The 22,519-nt window shown below is 46.6% G+C and overlaps 1 protein-coding gene across 5 annotated transcripts in view; it reads right to left on the bottom strand.

The window, feature by feature from the left end:
- The window catches only part of mapkap1 (MAPK associated protein 1), a 141,772-nt gene that overhangs the window by 101,024 nt on the left and 18,229 nt on the right, over nucleotides 1-22,519 (bottom strand). For all 5 annotated transcript variants that reach the window (XM_088280984.1, XM_088280982.1, XM_088280981.1 and 2 more), the window contains one exon: nucleotides 5,603-5,897. In XM_088280984.1, the coding sequence (XP_088137110.1) occupies nucleotides 5,603-5,897 (295 nt within the window). The remainder of the gene's footprint in view (nucleotides 1-5,602; nucleotides 5,898-22,519) is intronic.

Raw genomic sequence — 22,519 nt, 5'->3', positions numbered from 1 at the left:
ATATAGAATACGGGTAGAGAGAGAGAGAGAGAGAGAGAGAGAGAGAGAGAGAGAGAGAGTGAAATTCATGTTATAACAAAAAAAAACAAATTAATATTAAAACTTATTATTTTTTTATTCCCCAGCCATTATTTTTGTATTTATTCAATTACTTCTTTTTGTATTTATTTAATTACTTCGACTTTTACCTGCTGGTACGCCGCCCGGTGTGCCCTGTGAAATGAATGGTGGAATTCTTCATTTATTTATTTATTCATTCATAACTGACAGCCTTGCGCTCCGCTCGTGCCCGGGCGGAAGAGGTGCTCCTCTTCAGCTTAATTGTCACGCACGCCGGACCTGCTCCCCTGAAGCGTGTCTCCGTTCGGATGAACTCGGTTTCATTTCGCCCCGCTCCTGCCCCGGGCGGAAGGTGCTCCTCTTCGGCTTAATTGTCACGCACGCCGGCCGGCCTCCTCCGGAGCTCTCGTACGGTCCCGAACGGAGCGAAATGTCGCCCCGCTCGTGCCCGGGCGGAAGGTGCTCCTCTTCGGCTTAACTGCCACGCACGCCGGCCGGCCTCCTCCGGAGCTCTCGTATGGTCCCGAACGGAGCGAAATCTCGCCCCGCTCGTTCAGGGCGGAAGGTGCTCCTCTTCGGCTTAACTGCCACGCACGCCGGCCGGCCTCCTCCGGAGCTCTCGTATGGTCCAGAACGGAGCGAAATGTCGCCCCGCTCGTGCCTGGGCGGAAGGTGCTCCTCTTCGGCTTAACTGCCACGCACGCCGGCTGGAGCTCTGGTACGGTCCAAACCGCGCGAAACGTCGCCCCCGATCGTGCCTGGGGGAACGTACTCTTCTTTGTCCACTCTCCTCTTCGGCCATGCTCTTCTTCGGCGCACGCCGGCCGTCTAACCGCTCCAGCGCCCCGTCGTGCCGCTCGGCGAAACTACAATGCCCCCGCGGAGCGGAGCGAATGGAGAGCCCCGATCGTGCCCGGCCAAAAAAGTTTTTAATTTTTGAATATTTTTTAGACCCGCGAAGCACTGAACCCGCGAAAGGTGAACCGCGACGTAGGAGGTATTACAGTAACCAATGGGGATGAGGTGGTGGCCGTCATATACTTTGACCAGCTAGGAACAGTTTGGGAAAATACAGACCAAATGTAATTTTAGTTGATGTAAGTATTCATGTTGATACTGTTTTTAGTCAAGTCAAGTTTTAGTCGACTAAGACAGAACATTTTTAGGCTTACTTTAGTCGAAATAAAACAATATAGTATAAGTCCCTTGATTAGAAACGGTACTTCATGCCTGCTAGATTATTGTAATGCATTATATTTTAGAGTGAGACAGTCCTCTCTTAAGTAACTCTAGCTGTTTCAAAATGCTGCTGCTCGCCTCCTAACCGGAGCTCACAAAAGGGACCACATAACCCCAGTTATGGCCTCTCTTCACTGGCACCCAGTGCATTTTCAGTTACTTTCAAGACACTTCTATTTGTCTTCAAATCTTAAAAGGGCCTCACCCCAGTGTACCCCTCTGAGCTCCTACACTCCTACGCAGCTAGCCGAAGCCCTAAGTCTGCGGACCAGGCGCAAATGGAGGGAGCTTCAGAGGGGATCGAGCCTTTTCTGATCCCTTGTTCCCTCAGGGATGTTAGGGGAGCATTTTTCTTCTTTGGCTTTTGACACAACATGAGACTGTCACTGTTCTGCTGTTTTCTGGCGTCTGCTGAATATGTGTTAATCTAATTAATTTGTGTTTTAAGTTATAATTTTGCTGTCTTTGTTGATATATTATTGCTATTTTATGTTATATTGTATGTAAAGTGCTTTGTTACAGCTCCAGCTGTTGTGAAATTTGCTGTACAAATAAAGTTGTATTGTATTTCATTAAGTATTTCACAATTGTATTCATGGCTATAATTGACGACTAACCTTAATAAAACGAAGACATCACATTTACACAAATCATTCAAATTAATCCTTCAAATAATAACTCAATGACAAAAGTATTATTGTAGTATATTTACATTGCACTCACATTATAACTAGGGCTGAACAATTTTAGGAAAAACCTGTATTACTATTTTTATGACAGCGGGGGGGGGGTGCTAATATTGAATATTGACCATCAGGAAGACTAGTCTCCGATTCAAGAGGAGCAATATGGCTTTCATCCTGGTCGTGGAACAGGGGACAAGCTCTACACCAGGGGTAGGGAACTCCGGTTCCTCGAGAGCCATATTCTGCCTGTTTTAGTTCTTTTCTTGCAAAACGTCCACAGGCAGATTGGCCCAGCGTCTCCAGTGATACAGACTGAGTAACGGCCTGTCGAGGTGAAGAGGGAGTTGAGCCATAAGGTGAAGCTCTGGATCCGGTTGATCTGAGTTCCTACCCTCATCTACGGTCACGAGCTGTAGGTTGTGACTTGAAAAAAAAAACATACAGGCGGCCAGAATGAGTTTCCTTTGCAGTGTCCACGCTCTCCCTGAGAGACAGGGTGAGAAGCTCGATCATCTGGGAGGGTTTCAGAGTAGAGCCACTACTTCTCAACATTGAGAGGAGCCAGAGGACGTGGGGAGGGCATCTGATTCGAATGCCTCATGGACACTTGCCCGGTGAGGCGTTTCTGGCACGTTCCACTCGGTAGATTTTTCTGCTTAATTCAAATTCCACAAACGCAATACAGGTATTAATCAGAATACTGTGTTTCGACCCATGAAGGTACATAGAACATATTGTAAAGAAAATATTTGACTTGACGTCCTGTTTTAATTGGACTATCCCTCTCATCTTACCAGCAGCCCCGGGTTTCTCACGGCTATCTTGTAGGAGCCCTAATGAAACAGCCACATCATCAATTCTTAAACCCGTTTCAATGGATGCAACTTTCTGATGGGAAACACACATCTTGACCGCATTTTCACCAATTTTACCACAAGAATCAGTAGAGCACACAGTAAGCATTGAGTCTACCTTTGACCTCTCCAGCCCCAAATCAATTAAATCATCAAAAAAAACATGCCCACTCCCTAAAAAAAAATACAATAAAAAAAAAAGTTAATTAAAATTCATTACACAACACCACCATAAGCTGCGACTACATGCGCAAGTCAGGTCGAAAGGGTTTTCATTGCAATAATTTCCCCAAAACACGACTATTGCTTGTTTGTCTGTGCGAGATCTTCAGTTTGAGTGAAGACTGGCAAGACTGGCTGCCTGCCGCTGCTCACCGGTAACTGAAAAGTTTTTATGTGTATTTATCCCAAATCGTCCAAACCTTAATCGTTGTTTTATCCACCTTTTTCTTTTTTAAAAACATTTTTGCTAGTGCTGCTCCTGTGTCCTTCTGTGCTCGCTAGCCAGCACCACTCATCACTACGCTACTAGTTGGATACTCACACAACTCTATCGATTCACCTGTCTCCTAGGGACCGGATGTGGGCTGCCTGTCTTGACTTTCTGCTTGCTCTGCACTTTTCGGGACACTTAACTTATGATTCCTTCACCCGATGGCTGAACGTCTTCGGTATACAGCTGACAAACTGCGCTGGATCCACCGCCATCATCAACCAGTGCCTCCGCTCCAGCCAACCGGAAATCTTTACCAGGACATCGCCCTTCTGTGCCGGCAATGCATCCGTCGCGGACCCCACAGAAACATTCATCAAGGTATCATTTCCACAGCAATAAAAGCCCATTGGTCCGTCGATCATAGTTCCCCCAGAAACTCCAGCAGGGTTGCAGATCAACGTGCATTAGATTGCCTGACTAGCTCAACTAATGCTACTGTAAAGCATGACAAAGCAGTATGTATATCCACACGCGCGCACACACACACACACACCCGCGCGCACCCCCCCACACACGCACACACACACACACACACCCACGCACACACACACGCATATGTACATACATACATATTGAGTAGTTTTTATAAACAATGGCTTGACTGCTGTAGAATCTGACCAACAGACCCCAGACTGTGTTGCTCGGCCCCTACACGTCCTCCACCCGCATGCTGAGCACCGGTTCCCCTCAAGGATGCGTGCTGAGCCCTGTCCTGTACGCCCTCTACACCTACGACTGCAGCCCGGCCCACGGCAACAACACCATCGTCAAGTTTGCTGACGACACGACAGTGGTCGGTCTGATCTCGGAAGGTGACGAGACAGCCTACAGAGAGGAGGTAAAGAGACTGACAGCTTGGTGCAAGGACAACAGACTGCACCTTAACACTGCAAAAACAAAGGAGATTGTCGTCGACTTCAGGAGGAACAAGACGGTGCCGCCCCCCCTCTGCATCGAAGGCGTGTGTGTGGAGAGGGTCCACACGTTCAAGTTCCTGGGAGTACAGATCTCCGACGACCTTTCTTGGACTCACAACACCACAGCAGTGGTAAAGAAGGTCCGCCAGCGTCTGCACTTTCTGAGAGTCCTCAGGAAATTCAACCTGGACAGGAAGCTGCTGCTGGCCTTCTACCACTCGTCCATCGAGAGCCTGCTGACGTACTGTGTCTCCACCTGGTACAGCGGCTGCACTGAGGCGGACAGAGTGAGGCTCCAGAGGACAGTCAAAACAGCGCAAAGGATTATTGGCTGCCCTCTCCCCTCACTATCGGACATCTACACCGCCCGGTGCCTCAGAAGGGCTCTCAACATCGTCAAAGACAATACCCACCCAAACTCACACCTGTTCGACCTGATGCCCTCTGGCAGGCGCTACAGATGCATCAAATCGAGGACCAATAGACTGAGAAACAGTTTCTTTCCGAGAGCCATCTCCATTCTGAACTCTCACACACACACGAGAACACCCTTACCTTGCAGAACAGCATTGTGATGTGTTTTTATATGCACTATTCAGTACTAAATTCCATTGCACTCACTTATTTATTTATCTAATTTATATATTTGTCTGTATTATTGTTGTATTGCACTGGAGAGGGGAGCCCTCTAATCTCGTTGCACACTTGAGTACAATGACAATAAACGGATTTCTAAAGTTATGGATGTCTATCAGAATAATTGCCAGGACATTGAAAAATGTACAGCACAAAGTTGACAAATACTATCAGGGGGCAGTAACTTTCTAATTATCATCAGTGGTACTACTCACCTCACTGATCATTTGACATTTATTCAGTGTAATGAAAATGCATGCATTGCCCTTGTGCAACCATCAATAGCACACAATTTGGTTTGCATCTTAATGTAGTCCCTGCAAAGCGCCAGTAGTACGATGGAAATATTTTCTCACAGGCTTGTCTGGGATTATTCATTCATTCATTGAAAATAAAAGATAATTTTCAGATGCATGCTCTGTCTGATAGCACATATTTATAGCATCTGACCTAGCAGTTTTTGAAAATTTGTCAAGGCAGGAGCCCCAGAGCAGTTCCTATTTTTGTAGTAGTCTACTTTTTGCATACTTCAATTGGAATCACTTCAAGGGACTACACACGGTCAATAACCGTTTAAAATATGTCCAGATTGGTCACACAAACCCTTCTAATAGTGCAAAACAGGATATCTGTGTGTCCATGCGCGCATTAGTGCAAGGAAGCCTTCGCAAAACCCTGCCCTGCTAATCAGGTGACCCCCAAAGATAGACCAACCTGTGTTGGAGCGTCGACGGATTCCAAAGTCCCAGCTGGAGGTGATGTCCATAGACTGTGAGAGGTCATAAGTGTGACTGTCTGTGATGGTGCCAAACCCCTCATTTAAGGAACCCAACATTGCTGACTCGTAACTGCTGCCATGTACTTGAGCCAGATGACATTTCTCCAAATCCACATCCTGGTCAATAAGCACCATTTCACACATTCCTGTATCATCACTGGTCACATGTGACTGCCTGATGTGGGCCAGAATAATAGCTGGATTGTCCAAGAATGCCATTTCTTCCCCTTTCTGAAAACGGAGAGAGAAATGAAATTAGTTTTTCTTCCCGAATTCACCAGAAGTTAATGTCACTGGTTCCCTTTCAATTAAATGAGATGGTAGAACGTGTTGGTAGCAGTCATATTCACCATCCCAATATTTTCAGCAATGGGCCTCTACTCCAAAAGAAGCAAATACAGTTTGATGGTAATTCATCAATTATTCAGGAAGCAATTCAACTACATCTTTCCCCAATAAGTACGGCTGTAATTACAGTACATTCAGGACTAAAACTTTTTCACAAGCCTTGCAGCTTTTAATGTGACGTGGTTTACTTATTAATTTTTACATCTAACCAATGAAAGTCCGCGCTCATACTGAAAATTCATTAGCCATTTACAGTTGGACGGCGCCCACATGAAGGCTTTTTATACTTTTATATAACGGCCATTGTATCACGCAGCATCTCTGCCAACAGTCTGCAACATATGCCGCGCACACGACCAAAATTCATCTGCTCGTCTGCTAAATGCAACAACTATGGGTTCGTGCACCATTGGCGCTCTTCTCATTGAAACACTTTTCCTTCTCAGTGTCCATCATCTAGAGCAGAATTATGAGGGTACTGTAGATGTGGCGGAATAAACAGTATGGGTTGTAGCCAACCTGTTAGTCCGGTTAGCAGAACAGTCAGCCCTTTAGCTAGTCCCATTCAACTCGGTCTACTGGCTCCCGCAATTTAGTTATAGGAGACACCATTACCCGTAACATTAAGCTAGAAAATCCTGCCACAGAAATGTGTATTGTGGGGCCAGAGCACCCAACATTGAAGCTAACTTTAGGGAGCTGGCACGCAAGAGTTCTAGACAATAGACAGCAGAGCAAACAACGTAGCTATTTGGATATAGTGATACAAGTCGGCTCCAATGATACTTGGATGAGGCAATCCGAGATCACAAAGAAGAATATACCAAAGACTGGTGATTCAGACAAGTAATTTGATCAATAGAAATCACTAATGCCACAATTTGATTAAAAGTACAAGGCGCTTTCTTTTGGCGAATGTGGTAAGACGTTAGCTTTGACCTGCATTATGCTACTGTACCAAATAACTTGACAATAACAAGAATACATTGGGGTTCAGGGTATGGTAAGATAATGCAATAAAGAGACATATCCAGAATAATATAACAGAATGGACAATAACAGTCTATTATTTATTTTTTGGCAGCGTCGTTAAAATTGAACAAGTCCATGCGGACCATAAATAACTAAAAAAAATTAGTTTGTCATATTATCAAGTTTCAAACTATGCTTTCAGGTCAATTGAAGGTCACAAGTGAACATGCTCCTATTTGCGGTTTAGAATTAGCAGAAGTGTCTGCGCTGGCAGCAGAACAGGAAACCGCTCAGCTCAAACTTAGCAGAAGTGTCAACCAAAGATGTCTTGTAAGCTGAAACTGTTAGAATAAGCAGGAAGAGCGTGGGCAAGTGTGATAAAGTCAATGTTCAAGTTTTCCATTCTATATGAGTTGCATATTCAAATTGCTTATGCTGTGATGCATATAAAAACCAGACGGGAGCAGGAAGCTTTCAGCTTCTCCTCTGAGTCGTTCAGAGGGCTGCTCCTCGCGAGTGACAAAGACAATCGTGGCTGGTTGATTCAGGCTTGTTTGAAACATCCCTGACAAAAACTTAACATAAACAATCTTCAACTATCAATTGTAAATGTTTAAAAAGGTCAACATTGCAGAGTTATGCACTTATTCTAAGTAAACGAACATTTAAAACTTACATTTAAAATACTCATGACGAAACGCTTTTCTTTCATGTATCAACAGTACAAAACTTTGAAGTCTAAATATTGCACACTTTTTTTAAAAGGATTGCTGCCTTTTCACAGGAGATTTAACGGGATCAAGTACTAATATGATAAAGACAATTCTTCACACAAGTCTTACTTAAACTATCCTTAATTGCACACATTTTAGCAACAGGAACAAAAAAATGCTTCTGCAAGATAGAAATCAGAATATAAAGTGTAAAAAGTCGTGCATCTGTAATGGTGCAAAACCCTTAGTTTTTGGGGGCTAGAAAAAGCAGCATATCCATCATTGTTGGTATCAGACATGCACAATGACAAGTTACAGTGTTGTCATTAATGCTGAAGACGCTCTGAGAGGGAGCATGCCCATGGTACGCACAAATACCTCAGAGATAGTTTTCCGATGCGAATTTTTTTCGTAACGTGAATGCTACTGTTAGCAATGTTAGCTTAGCACGTGAATGGCCGTGAGTTGTTGCCTCCCTTTCCTCTATTTATTTCTAACCTGTTTGACAGGCTTCAAATCGGTGGTAGTGTTTTAAACATTGAAATAAGTTGGTCGTGTTGCCTCTGGATCTGACGCTTTTTTTGATGCGGTTCATTTTTGTCTAATCTGCCATACGTCCAAATAATAGACGTGTCGCCATTCTTTAGCACGAGCTTCTCCCTCTCCGCATCTATAGCGGTAGAAGTTACTTCCATTACATCCACTTCGGTACACGGCACTTCGGACTATCCCGTCCGTGTTAGCCAACAACACCGATTGGCCAGCGCCATCAAGACCAAAGCATCGACAACTCTGGTTGGCTAAATCATCAATCACTCAAACGCCAAAGGTTGGGGGAAAGAGAATAACTATACAAAACCTCAATGTCTTGCGGCATTGTGTGATCACGTACTGTTAAAGTTAATGTGTCTGCACCACTGCTGGTTGAGTTGTCACAAAAGCTGCCCTCAACCCTGAGGGACTGCGTGACTGCCAATGGCATGCAAATAACTCCGTTTTGCTCCCGCTCCCCTTTTCAAAGCTGACTTTTTCAAAACACACATTAGCATACATGCTATCTTATATTTAAGGGTATGTCTTGACATACCTGCGCCTAACAATACAGTGTGCTCTATGTATGTTTTAAATCCAGAAATGGGACCTGCAACTGAGATTGTGTCCTTTAATACAGTGCCCCCTTTGGTGGTGAAAACACAGTACACTTATAAATTCCCATAGAACTGTTGTAACATTAAAATTAGGGCTGTGACGATAATTCAATATCGATATGTATCGGGATAGTTGGGTGATTGATAAATAGAAAATAGTATTGATAAATTATCGATAAAGAAATAAAAACAACAAAGCAGATTTGACCTATCACGGCCCAACTCATCACAAACTCCGTCCCATTTAGGAAATACAAACTGAGGCTTACGCATGCGCCGCTGAGCTAGCGTGACTCAAAACAAACAAACAAAAAAAACGGGTGGGGAAAGGTCGACTTACCGCCCTACTTCAGGAAACGGCCCGGAGCTCCATAACACGAGACCTCCGGGGAAGCGAGGCGGGCGTACGTACGTACGTAGCAGTTAAGCCGCAAGCACCCTCCGCGGACACGCACTGGACGAAACGGCCCGAAGCTCCAGCACACGAGACCTCCGGAGAAGCGCGGCCAGCGTATGTAGCAGTTAAGCCGCTAACAAGCACCCTCCCTGGACACGCATCACAAGGGAACCCAGCATGCGTTTGACTTTTTTTCTAGCTCTTTTTGAAGGTTAAATGTTACATTTTAAAATAAAACAAATTGGAATTCAGCCCTTTTCCCTTTTTTATTTTCAAAAGTAAAAAAAAAAAAAATTAACAGCATCATCTCCTGGAACAAAGCAAATCGAACACAAATCAGGAGCACCCTTTAGTGGAGCAAAATGGAACACCGATGGAAGTAAAGGTCCAGTTAACACAAAATGACACACAATCTCATTCACCAACTACTCTACAGGTGCCTGGAGACCGTTTGATCATTATGAGTAGACAAACTGAGATTACAGCGGCTTTAATGAACCAACAGCATTTAATGACTCTTCCACCAAGAGACATTGCAATATTTGATGGTGATTCTTTGCACTACAGAACCTTCAAAGCATTTGAGCAAGGAGTGTAAAGTAGTGATGGGAAAATGAAGCTGCAAATTCGCTTCATGAACCATTTGTTGAATTTTGGAGTCCTGTAGATGGCACTGTTGGTTTAAATAAAGGGTTTAAAATGGCTAGCCAGTGTGCTTTCATCCAAATGTTGAACAGAGAGTGTCATCTGCTGGAGTCCAAAAATACAACAACGGTTTCATAAAGGAGATTTGAAGCTTCATTTACCCATCACTAGTGTAAAGTAAAGCATCCCCAGCAGTTTGTATTATTTAGAGCAATACACCCGAGGTCAACTTCAGGAACTTGTACGTCAGCACATGGCTTCAGATTGTGGTTATGCTGTGGCCAAGGCTTTGCTGCAGGATCATTTTGGAAATCCTTACAAAACGGCCACTGCATACATTAGTAAAGCTCTGTCATGGCAAACAATAAAAGCAGATGACACAAAGGCACTTCACAGCTACTCCCTATTTCTATGCGGATGCTGCAACATCATGGCAGAGCTGGAGTATGTGCACGAACTGGACATGCCAGGAAGCATGAGGGCAACCTCGGCAAAGTTGCCCTATAAATTCAGAGAACGCTGGCGTGGCAAGGCTCATGACATCATGAATCCACAGGATACAGAGCTGGATTGGTTGACATGGTACAATTTAAAGAGCTGCACGGAAGAATTCTTTTAGACCCCTTCTTGGGAGATCTGCATGACTATAGCCCTAACTCAACATTAATAAGTCAAGGCAAGTCAAATCCGGGCAGTAGAGTGAAGAGGAACGTGGTGGCCAGTACGGTGACTGAGAAAGATACTCACAAGGTTAAGCAGCCACACTCCGTCAAAGACTATGAAAATGGCTGTTGTGTTTGCTGCTCAATGGAACATTTGCTGGAAAATTGTAAGCAGTTCGTAAGAAAAACACATGGACAAAGTGTTTTTATTGAAGAAAAGAGGATTATGTTTTGGCTGCCTTCGTCATGGACATATTAGCCGTGACTGTAGTGCAAGATTGAAATGTGACATTTTCAAGCAAAACCACCCCACAGTGTTGCACATAAATCGACAGGCAAATGCTCCTGAACCATAGTTGGAAACATCAGAACCTATTCCCATTTCTCACACAATTTGTGGACAAACAGGGGCCGGCAATTGTCGCACCATGCTGTCAGTGCTTCCCATTAAAGTAAAAGCTGCCAATGATGATTATGTGATCTTAACATATGCATACATGGATCCGGGCAGCGCCAGAACATTTTACTCTGAACAGCGGACGCATCGCTTGAACCTCCCTGGAAAGAAAAATCAAGTCCCGCTGCGAACAATGGGTCAAACAAAGATGAGTCCTGCCTTTTGACTGTTCAATCTCAAGGTGGCCAGCCTGGAAAGCTCAGAGTTCCATCCCCTCCCAGAAGTCATTACACAAAAACAAATGCCAGTCACTACAGACGATATGGTAACATCTCAAGACCTCTTTAAATGGCCATATTTGTCAAATGCACAGATGCCATACATTCAAGCCAAGGTTAAGCTGTTGATTGGAATCAATGCACCCAAGCTATTGGGTGCATTGCGAAGTTATTAACAGTCAAGGAAATGTTCCGTATCCTGTCAAAACTGAGTTTGGCTGGGTGGTTAATGGCCCACTGGATGGGAATAGTAGGATTGAAGCTTCCACTACATCTGTAAATAGGGATGTAACGATTCACTCAAGTCCCGATTCGATTCTCGATTTTCAGTTCCCGAATTCGATTTGAGTCAATATTTTATATATATATTTTTTTTAAATTGCTGCCACACTTGTCTATATGCGCACGTGTGATGCTGCAGCGATCCACAAACAAAATGCGTATTGATGTTTCGCGCGTCTAAATGTTTCATGCATTTTAAATGGAGCCAAAAACTTCACACTATGCAGAGTTGCACTATTATTATGAAACTACCTATAAATACTAAAAGAAATACATTTTTCTATATAGAAGGGACTGAAATCATATGAATAAGGAAACGCACCATGCTAAAGAAAACTAAAATCATCACTTAAATAGATTTTTTATTTTGTTTTTATTTAACCTGAATACAAAACGTTTTGCTTATCTAGTATGCGTAATATATGAACATTCAAAATGTTGTATGTGCCTAAAAAAAGGGGGAGTTTGAGAGAGAAATCTTGACCGTGATGCATATCAAAAAACACGGAAATAACATTGCTCAGCAAAACACAATTGTCAAACCATTTTTCCCAATATTTTAAGCACTGTAAATAGTATATTCTAACGACCCCTGTGTGTTATGTTTTATTGTTGTGTGTTGCCATCAATGGCCTGTGAAAAATGCGTCATGTTGTACTTGGGGTGCTGAAATTTCCTACTTTAAAAACGCAACACACAGAGAGTGGTCGCAGGTTAGCACTTATGCTCTCTGTTTTAATGTCAATCACGCGTAAATCAAAAGTATGTTTTGGTTTTTAATACACATGAGTTCACAGACTAATGCCACCACAATCCACAGTAGACGCTACATTATGTTAGCGTACCACAACAGGACATCGCGAGCGACGTTCCATCAGACGCACACGGTAGCCTGTGCATGCTAACTACAGCTGGCAATGTCAGAAATTATGTTGTTGTAAATTAAAACGGGCGTCAGCCGCAATGTTTTTCCTTTATAAATGCTCGTTTATCACTGCTGTGTTGCTATGAAACAGAGGTTTACATCATATTAAGTAGTGTGCAGTTTGTTTACAGCACAGACTTGAGACAACGGCGTTGGGAATCAATTGTTTTGTTTTTTATGTCAATGCATTTTTTGAGGAGATTATATCGATATTAAATCGATTTTTGATTAATCTTTACATCCCTATCTGTAAATAGAATTGGTGTCAGAAGGCTGGAGGAGCTGCTGATGAACCAGTATAGTCATGATATCTCTGAGAGCACATGGAAAAACAGAAAATGTCAAGAGAAGACCAACAGATTCTAAACATAATGGAAACATCTGCCAAGTTATAGAATGAGATGGGCGTCAAAGCTCTGGCCTCATGCAATGCAGATCCTACAGAGCGAGAATTGGAAGTACAGCGAATGAAGAAAGGAGTTGATGGAGGCCAATGAACAGAAGGACCATAAGATTGAGGAACTAAAACAGTCATTGATGAGGTACATGAAAGATCAGGACATGGTGATGTCAGTTCAAGGAAAAATAGGAAAATCCTACTGATAATGCATGTGTAGCATCTAATGCAGATGGTTCAGCTACATACTTGTTGTCAAACCATTTGTCTATAGACACAAATTAATATACAGATTATGAAGTGCAAAGGAAGAACGCAGATGAACTGGAGATACTCAATGGCCCGTGTGAGGATGGTTCTCCCTCATCCATATCTTCTGATCCTGACCAAGTCACAAAGTCTGTCAGCCATGATTCTGTAGAAAGGAGCAAAAATGAACACTCATGAAGACATCATTCAAACGGACGAGACGCCACCACTGAGTCCCACAGCAGACTCACACTCATCACCACAGAGGATGACAGCTTCGGGTTCAAAAGGTCCCGCTCATCTCTTGGGAAGGGCTTCTTCAAGCTGCGTGGAGAATGGAAGACCAGATGTTCCCAGAATCTTGCTGAGACTGAACACCAAGGCACAGATTTGGCCAGGCTACCACAGAGTTCGGCTAACAGTGACAGCACTCATACACTTCATCACTTCAGAGGGCAAGAAAAAGTCTAGAAGAATTAAGAAACTATTTGGCAAGCCTAAACAAATCCAGTCTGCAACATTTAATTTAGATGACAACCCGCCAGTTGGAGATTGTAGGAGGGGCGGAGTGCGAGCGATACAGGATTGGTCCCGTGATTTCCATCCAGCAAGTCAACAATGACGAGGACGCTCGCATTGCACGCTGGTCAACAGAACAGGTGTGGGAATGGCTACAAGAGCAAAGCCTTGGTCTTTATGTGAACATTGTACTTGTGTGGATCTCCTCAGGACAGGCTTCCCAATTGGACCTGGAGAGGGAGCGGAGCATTGAACACCCACTCCACCGTAAGAAGCAGCAGCTGGCTCAGCAGGCTGTTGGCTTAGAGGAAAATAACAATATTTCCCCTGCAGAGATTTCCCAGTGGACCAACTACAGCAGGCATCACCAAATGGCAGACCGCGGTCCGGATCCGGACCGACAGATGGTTCGGACCGGACCCATGGCCAATCTATGATGAATTTTTTTCAGGGCGCATTCACAAACGTTGACGCTGCAATTCTAGTTAATACGGAAAAGGCGTCACTGATTTGAGCCAATCAAATCTTTTGTTTACGATCCACTGCCAATTGCGCAGCAAACCGGAAGAGAGTGCTGCTGACTGTATGCCTTGCTAAAGAGTTAGCAAGGTCAATGCGTGTTGTTTTAAATGAATGGACGGAGAAATTTAGTTTCGTTCTGGCTGCAGCCGATTCAAAACCAGTGTGCATCATATGCTCCAAAACCGTCGCAACATTGTGAAGCGCCACTACGAAACAAAGCACCGCCCTTTTGTGCAGTTATCCGCTGAAGTATGAGGTGAGCGCAGGCAAAAACATCAAACTTCGAGTGCAGTATAACAGATTTTTACATTTTCGTTTACAGCCCAGCGGCATGCAAACGAATGTTCACTAAAAGTATCATGGATTTTGGGGAAACATAAAAAACATTCAGTGATGGGGAAGTTGTGAAGGAGTGCTTAAATGCGGATGAACAAACATTATTTAAAGGAAAACACAAAGCGCAGATGTTTGAAATAATCTACCAAATCCCAATGGCCCTGACTCCGTTCCAACCCAGATTTAAGTCACTGGCAGGGCAGTCACTCATTAAGAGAAGTTAAAAAAATATTCAAAAGAAAAGTTGGTGTCAAAGCTCATTTTGAATTAGTTTTTCATGAGGACAGCCATTTTTATTGATTGTGTACTGAACATGTTGACCTGTTTTACTTGGATAATTAGGCTTTCCGTTTTTTTTTAAGGATGTTAACTCTTTGATTTAAGAAAACAAAGGTAAAAGATGTTAACTCAATGCTTAGCACTTGATATATTTCTGCCGGAGATATTTTACTGTTTTTTTTCTGGAAGTGGTCCCCTTAAGTTCCTGGAGCCACATTATCTTGAATGTGAAATAAACGCCTTATATTTGTTTGATTGGCAAAGGTGTTTAATGGGAACATTGCTAAATATTTAGTATATAAGTGTGCTCTGTTGAAAATGACTAAATATTGAAACTATATAAAAATGTGAACATAGGCTAGACAGGGGAAGTTGGACTTTGGTTCGGACCTTCTAATTGGAAGAAATTTTAGTCATGGACCTCTGTGACTTTTAATTGAATACCTCTGAACTACAGGGTCATAAAGTGGCTGCGCTCTGCCCACCTGGCTGGATACGCTCCCAACCTGAGAGGCAACAGGCTGGATGGGGGTTTAACAGTGCTAGAGCCAAGGTTTAGCATGGAGACCATGGTACTGAAATAGAACATTTACTCGCCACCTAACAAGACTCTGCTGTGTCGCCACTTGGCCACACATTTCAACCTGCTCATTGGTTCGGAGGCCCAGCAGCTCAAACAGGAGTGTCTGGGAAGGCTAGACTGAACTCTGCTGACTGCAACCACCAGGATCAAGGCAAGGAAACTGTCATTTGGTACTGGACATTCTCGGCCTCCCTGCCCTCACACGCATCTGGATTAAGGACTTTCTGACCAACAGACCCCAGACTGTGTTGCTCGGCCCCTACACGTCCTCCACCCGAACGCTGAGCACCGGTTCCCCTCAAAGATGCGTGCTGAGCCCTCTCCTATACGCCCTCTAGACCTATGACGGCAGCGCAGCCCACGTTAACACCACCGTCATCAAATTTGCTGACGATACGACAGTGGTCGGTCTGATCTCGAAAAGTGACGAGACAGCCTACAGGGAGGAGGTCCAGAGACTAACGGTCAGGTTCAATCACCTAAGTATTCACTGAACATAGGCAAAATGAATGGAAGGAAGACAAGAGTTGATCTTTTACTCGCGAGGAGAACGAACGGAGGTGTGCTCAGTTACATCTCCAACTTCGTTCTGGCGCACACTCCGCTGAGCCCTCTATTTTATTAGGGAAGTCCCTAACAATACAATGTATTTGCACTATGGGATGAAGGGGGGAGCACCAGCAGGAACATGTAAACATCTCAGACACAAGAGGAAAGACAGACATCAATGGCAGTCATCCACTGATTGAAAAGGCAGATATGCCCTTTTAGTGCTCTGGTACTAAAGTCTCAGTCCTTTTGTTTCAGAGGTGTGTCTCGGCACCTCATTTGATGTTGCAGACGTTGATCCAGTCTTCAGGCATCCGCTTCTCTGTGAAGTCTTCTCATCCCATATGGTCAAACATAGGTCACGCTGTGGAACAATTCTTTTGCAATACTAATAGAGTAAAATATGGGATAAAATATATCTTCAACCTAACATTTCCCTCCTGTTTATCACATATTTACTCAAATTCTCACATCACCATACGTCAGTCACTTCAGTGAGATTTTTTGACTGTAAGATCATATTTATGAAAAGAAATACATTTACACTCAGAGGCAATGTTAATTATTCGCAGTTCCCAGGGTCTGGAAACAATTCAGGTTGGTCATAAACCATATAATTATTTTCATCATTGCCATTACCTTCTTGATCAGGGCCAAGCAAATGATACATTCGAGCCATCCGGTTCTCCATGGGCGATTTTGCTGTGATTATCAATCTGTTAATCAGAGAACGCATACACGAATACAACAGCATCCTCACAAGGTCAAGAATGCTGCAAAAACTGCGATTGATACCAAATTGAGGACACTAGGGCTCTGTATTGTGCAAAGGCATTCATCCAGGAACTTCACATGGTGGCGTCAAGACCAGTTGTCCTTTCATTTTACCATTAAGAGTCCTGAGACCTCTATGGCCCTGGTTAGACTACCACCCACCGCTGTGTTGTTGGGAATAAATGTGCAACATTGTTCCCCGAACATAGCACAAACACCACCTCTCTCATCCAACAATACAGCCATCCTGTTCCGGAATGCCATAAGGGATTGGCTGGCTGATAGCCGTTCATGCACAGTTTCAAACCCACTTTGCGTCCAATTACCTAATTTTTGCACGTTGTGATGATGCAGTTGACCTGTCTGCGTTCTTCGTTCTTAGTTCCAGGACTCAAATCCTGTTACTTGATCTGTTAATTTACAATTACTTACTTACACTAAGGAGAACACCGATGGCTTCCATGTATGTTGAATCATTTTTGGCCATGATGCTCTGCTTTCTCTTTTTAACGTCTCCGATGTCCTGTCATGACATTGGAGAGTTCACACAGTTTATACACAAACAATATAAAACATACCATTTAATCAAGTACATTTTGAGAAATGGCACTCTCCAGAAACTACCAATAATTTATAAGCAGGGCCTAGTTATGAAAAACACATACAGATATGCACTAAGTCTAAAAACCTGTTTCATTCTTGGGTGATTTATCAAATGATCTATCATATCCACACCACCACCAGATTTCCCCTCTTGATAGTGGATTGAAGTTTATTTCAACCACTATCAAAACCAGACACAGTGGTGGTGAAAAAATTCCTAACCGCTTAGCTCTGTCAGCAACATTAATGCAATTTAAATTTTCAACTATTATAGAAAACATGTTCATCTACATCAACTCTAGTCACAGGATACACGCTGACCCGATCCATCCATGTATTATCAAGATAAGCATTAATATAATATCAATTAACACAATTCCGTTTGCTTATTTTGGATATCTCGTTGTCCAATTGCTATCTTTTCATGAAAGTATATACTTTCTCCTGTAACTTTGTTCTGTGGACCAATAGTTGCCCACTTGAGTATTACTTAGAGAGTTCCAACTCAAATCAAAGCTATAAACATGTCGTCCAAGCTCCACAAATATGTCTCATAACTTTTTTTTTTTTTTTCAATTATCTGCTTGGTGTCATGATCCGCGTCGGGCATGACAGCCTTTTGTTATTGTTTCGTATGCATGCGGTTTTTGTTATTGTTTTTGTTGTTATTTTCTCCCCTCCTTCCTGCCATGTGCCTTGTCCTGTTTGTTTTGATCAGCTGAGCAGGGGCGTTTCCCCTCAGCACCTCGCCCTCACCAGCCACGCACCTGCTCCTCATCAACGATCACACACCTGCTCCCCATCTGCTCCCCTGATTACCGGACTACTTATGCCTTCCATGCTCTCAACCCAGTGTCGGGTCATTACCGCAACTTACGTACTGCCACGACCACGTTTTGTGCACGTTCATGTTCTCGTTCCTGCTCTGATTCTCGTTCCTGCTCTGATTCTCATTCCTGCTCTGATTCTCGTTCCTGCTCTGATTCACGCCCCCGCTCTCGTTCATGCCCTTTATCCTTGTCCCAGTTAGTCGTGTTCACTTTGCCCTGGTTGTTTTGTATCCTGCCCCGTTGTTTGTCCATGTTCGATCCCTTCAATAAATTCCCTTCACGCTACTCACCTCTCTGCCTCCTCGCCTTTTGGGTCCACCTCCTCCTCGCCGTAAGGCGAACCCTGACAGAATGACCCGACCAAAAAAGAAGGACCCAGCGAGGAGCTCGCGGCGGCGTCACGGACACCGCCGCACAGACAACCGCCCTCATCAGCCTGCCGACCAGCCCCTTACCTCGCCTTCGTTTTACGGTAACGCCCTCGACTTCTTACCCGTCATTCCTCCCCACCTTATCATAGATCCCGATTATGACGACAATTTTGACCGCAAGGCCGATTCACCTCCTCACGCATTTTTTGATTATGAGTTAACAGAATGTTTTGAGCACTATGCCCCTCACGTGGGGGTCGACTCGGGTCACGACCACGATTTTGAGCACCATGCCCCCTCACCCACTGACTTCCTGCTAATTGCCGACCCCATCGATGATTCCGAGCACTATGCCCCGCACATTTTGGTTGACTCGGATCACGAGGACGATGCCGAGTACATCTACGCCCTGTTAGACGCCCAGCGCAACCCGGGCTCAGTTAGGACCAGTTCCCTTCCTTCCTCCGAGCAATTCCTGACACCCTTTTCGTTCGAGTTCTTCGAGACCTCCTCTCACTCTACCTCGCGCGCCTCACGCCCCAAGTTACGTAAGCCACATTCACGCCGCGCACCTCGTCCACCGTCGGTCCCCACGCCTTGTCACGTCCCCCTTGCGTCTCACGGCTCACGATCACCAGCACCAGTAGTCACGGTCCCTCGTGTTCCCCGTTCCCCTGATTCCCTATGGCGGCATGCTGATAGGGATCAGGGCCCCAGGTTCGGCTGTGTCCGGATCGACTGCTGCGCCCGGCCCGATGTCGCCCCCACGCCAGCAGCAGTGACCAACGCAGCCCACACTGCGCAGACCATGCCGCCTCCACGTCAGCCGCAGCCTCCACAGTCCCGTTCCGGCTCCCCGAAAGCGGCCGAGCACCGTTCCGGCTCCCCGAAAGCGGCCGAGCCCCGTTCCGGCTCCCCGCCAGCTGCTGAGCCCAGTCCCGGCTCCCCGCCAGCTGCTGAGCCCACTCTCGGCTCCACGCCAGCTGCTGAGCCCTGTACGGGCTCCCCGCCAGTTGCAGAGCCCTGTCCCGGCTCCCCGCCAGCTGCTGACCCCTGTCCCGGTTCCCCGCCAGCTGATGAGCCGTGTCCCGACTCCCCGCCAGCCGCTGAGCCCCGTACCGGCTCCCCGTCGGCGGCCGAATCCCGTCCCGGCGCCTCGCTTGCGACCCCAGCTCCCGATCCAGCGGAGCACGTTGTGCGTCCGTCCCCAGTTCAAGTTCGGGCAGAGCACATTGTGCGTCCGTCCCCAGTTCAAGTTCAGGCGGAGCACGTTGTGCGTCCGTCCCAGGTTCACGTTCAGGCGGAGCACGTTGTGCGTCCGTCCCAGGTTCACGTTCAGGCGGAGCACGTCGTGCGTCCGTCCCAGGTTCACGTTCAGGCGGAGCACGTTGTGCGTCCGTCCCAAGTCCATGTTCAGGGGGAGCACACCCTGCTCCCGACCCAAGTTCACGTTCAGGCGGAGCACGCGGTGCGTCCGTCCCAAGCTCACGTTCAGGCGGAGCACGTTGTGCGTCCGTCCCAAGTCCATGTTCCAGTGGGGCACGCCTTGCTTCCGCCCCAAGCTCACGTTTCGGCCGAACACGGCCCGCAGCCGTCACCCCCGGTCCCTGCATCCGTGGTGCACGACGAGCAGCCGCCTGCCGTATCTGCCTCAGCTGCGCCTGACGAAGCGCCGCCGCTCCCGGTTCCGGTGCCCGCGATGGACGACGGTCCGCCGCCGCGTCACGCCTCAGCCTCGGCGACGCACGACGACCCACCATCGCGCCCCGCTCTGGCCTCGGCAGCATCCGACGACCCGTCGCCACTGCTCGCCTTGGTCCCGGCAGCGCTCGACGACCCACGGTCGCTCCTGGTTCCTGCCTCGGCGGTGGACGACGACCCACCGCCGCTTCACGCTCCTGTCTCGGCGGGGTTCGACGACCAGCCGCCGCTTCACGTTCCTGACTCGGCCGGGCTCGACGACCAGCCGACGCTCCACGTTCCTGTCTCGGCGACGCTCGACGACCAGCCGCCGCCCCATGTCCCTGTCTCGGCGACGCTCGACGAACAGCCGCCGCTCCACGTTCCTGTCTCGGCGACGTTCGACAACCAGCCGCCGCGCCACGTTCCTGTCTCAGCAAGGCTCGACGACCAGCCGCCGCCCCACGTTCCGGTCTCGGCGGAGCTCGACGACCAGCCGCCGCTCCACGTTCCGGTCTCGGCGGTGTTCGACGACCAGCCGCCGCTCCACGTTCCGGTCTCGGCGACGCTCGATGACCAGCCGCCGCTCCACGTTCCCGTCGCGGCGGGGCTCGTCGACCAGCCGCCGCCCCACGTTCCGGCCTCGGCGGGGTTCGACGACCAGCCGCCGCCCCACGTTCCGGCCTCGGCGACACTCGACGACTCGCCCCCGCTCCGCGTTCCGGTCCCGGCTGCATCTGGTTCGTCACCCCTCCAAGCTCCTGCCTCTGCTGCTCCCGGGGTCCCCCCGTCGCTTCTCGTCTCAGCCCCGTCAGCCAACGCCATGCGGCGTTCGGGTCCCCCCGGACGCCCGCCTGAAGGGCCACGACTGGACTTATTGGTCTGGCCACCTGCACGCCCGCCGGAATGGCCACTGCGGTTCTTGCAGGGCTGGCCACCCGGACGGCCGCCCGAAGGACCACGAAAGGACTCGCTGGTCTGGCCTCCCGGACATCCGCCAGACCGGCCTCGTATCGGGGTGGTGGTCCCACCTCCCGACCCCTTCCGCCCACCCGCGTTTTTGGACATGGGGTTACTTTTGTTTATTTGTTTTTGGGACGTCTGGAATCCGTCCCTTGAGGGGGGGGTACTGTCATGATCCGCGTCGGGCATGACAGCCTTTTGTTATTGTTTCGTATGCATGCGGTTTTTGTTATTGTTTTTGTTGTTATTTTCTCCCCTCCTTCCTGCCATGTGCCTTGTCCTGTTTGTTTTGATCAGCTGAGCAGGGGCGTTTCCCCTCAGCACCTCGCCCTCACCAGCCACGCACCTGCTCCTCATCAACGATCACACACCTGCTCCCCATCTGCTCCCCTGATTACCGGACTACTTATGCCTTCCATGCTCTCAACCCAGTGTCGGGCCATTACCGCAACTTACGTACTGCCACGACCACGTTTTGTGCACGTTCATGTTCTCGTTCCTGCTCTGATTCTCGTTCCTGCTCTGATTCTCGTTCCTGCTCTGATTCTCGTTCCTGCTCTGATTCACGCCCCCGCTCTCGTTCATGCCCTTTATCCTTGTCCCAGTTAGTCGTGTTCACTTTGCCCTGGTTGTTTTGTATCCTGCCCCGTTGTTTCCATGTTCGATCCCTTCAATAAATTCCCTTCACGCTACTCACCTCTCTGCCTCCTCGCCTTTTGGGTCCACCTCCTCCTCGCCGTAAGGCGAACCCTGACACTTGGTGTTTGCAAATCCATTTTGATTAGTAATTTGGGACTCTTACTGTTGGTATTCTACTATAGTCACATCATAGTTTGCTTATGTAACTCTGGATCGTTCCCACATATGACACAACAACAAAAATATCAGAATAACATTGTATACATCCAACATAGAACAGCTGCTTTTAACCACTTCAGGGTCATTTTGTCTGAAATATCCCCTCTACTTAGTCTGGTGTCTTATGAAATAAGACCACCCTATCATCAGACTTCCGCTCATCTCCTTTGTAGGAGATTCCAACCAAAATTACCTTTTTACGTGTCAAATGTACCAATGTTGACTCTTCTACCATCTTTACAGCTGTGAGAGCTGTCAATAAAACTTAACATGGCATCCCCCTTGGGTAATTACAATTGTCTTATCTTCAAACTTCTTTCAAGCATCCAGTCTCCTGGCTTCACTAGTTTAGTGCCCTGCTGGGAGACAGGAAGATCCCTATCACTCTAAATTTGCGCCTGTCTTTTGTTTTCCTAACACTTTTCACATATGGTCAGCTAAAGTTGCTTCAACATCTATTTCCCATTTGTTCTTAAATTTGAGGTATTCTGCAAGGCCTACCAAACAATGTTTTACAACGTCTCAGTCCTAAATACAATGAAATAAAATACAATGCAACTCTCTGTAGATAAC

The sequence above is a fragment of the Idiotropiscis lumnitzeri genome, chromosome 18, assembly GCF_059441095.1.
Source record: "Idiotropiscis lumnitzeri isolate Australia: NSW breed Sydney's pygmy pipehorse chromosome 18, RoL_Ilum_1.0, whole genome shotgun sequence".
NCBI classification, from domain to species: Eukaryota; Metazoa; Chordata; class Actinopteri; order Syngnathiformes; family Syngnathidae; genus Idiotropiscis; species Idiotropiscis lumnitzeri.
Note: the sequence above shows the minus strand (reverse complement) of the source record. Positions and strands in the feature narration are given on the sequence as shown.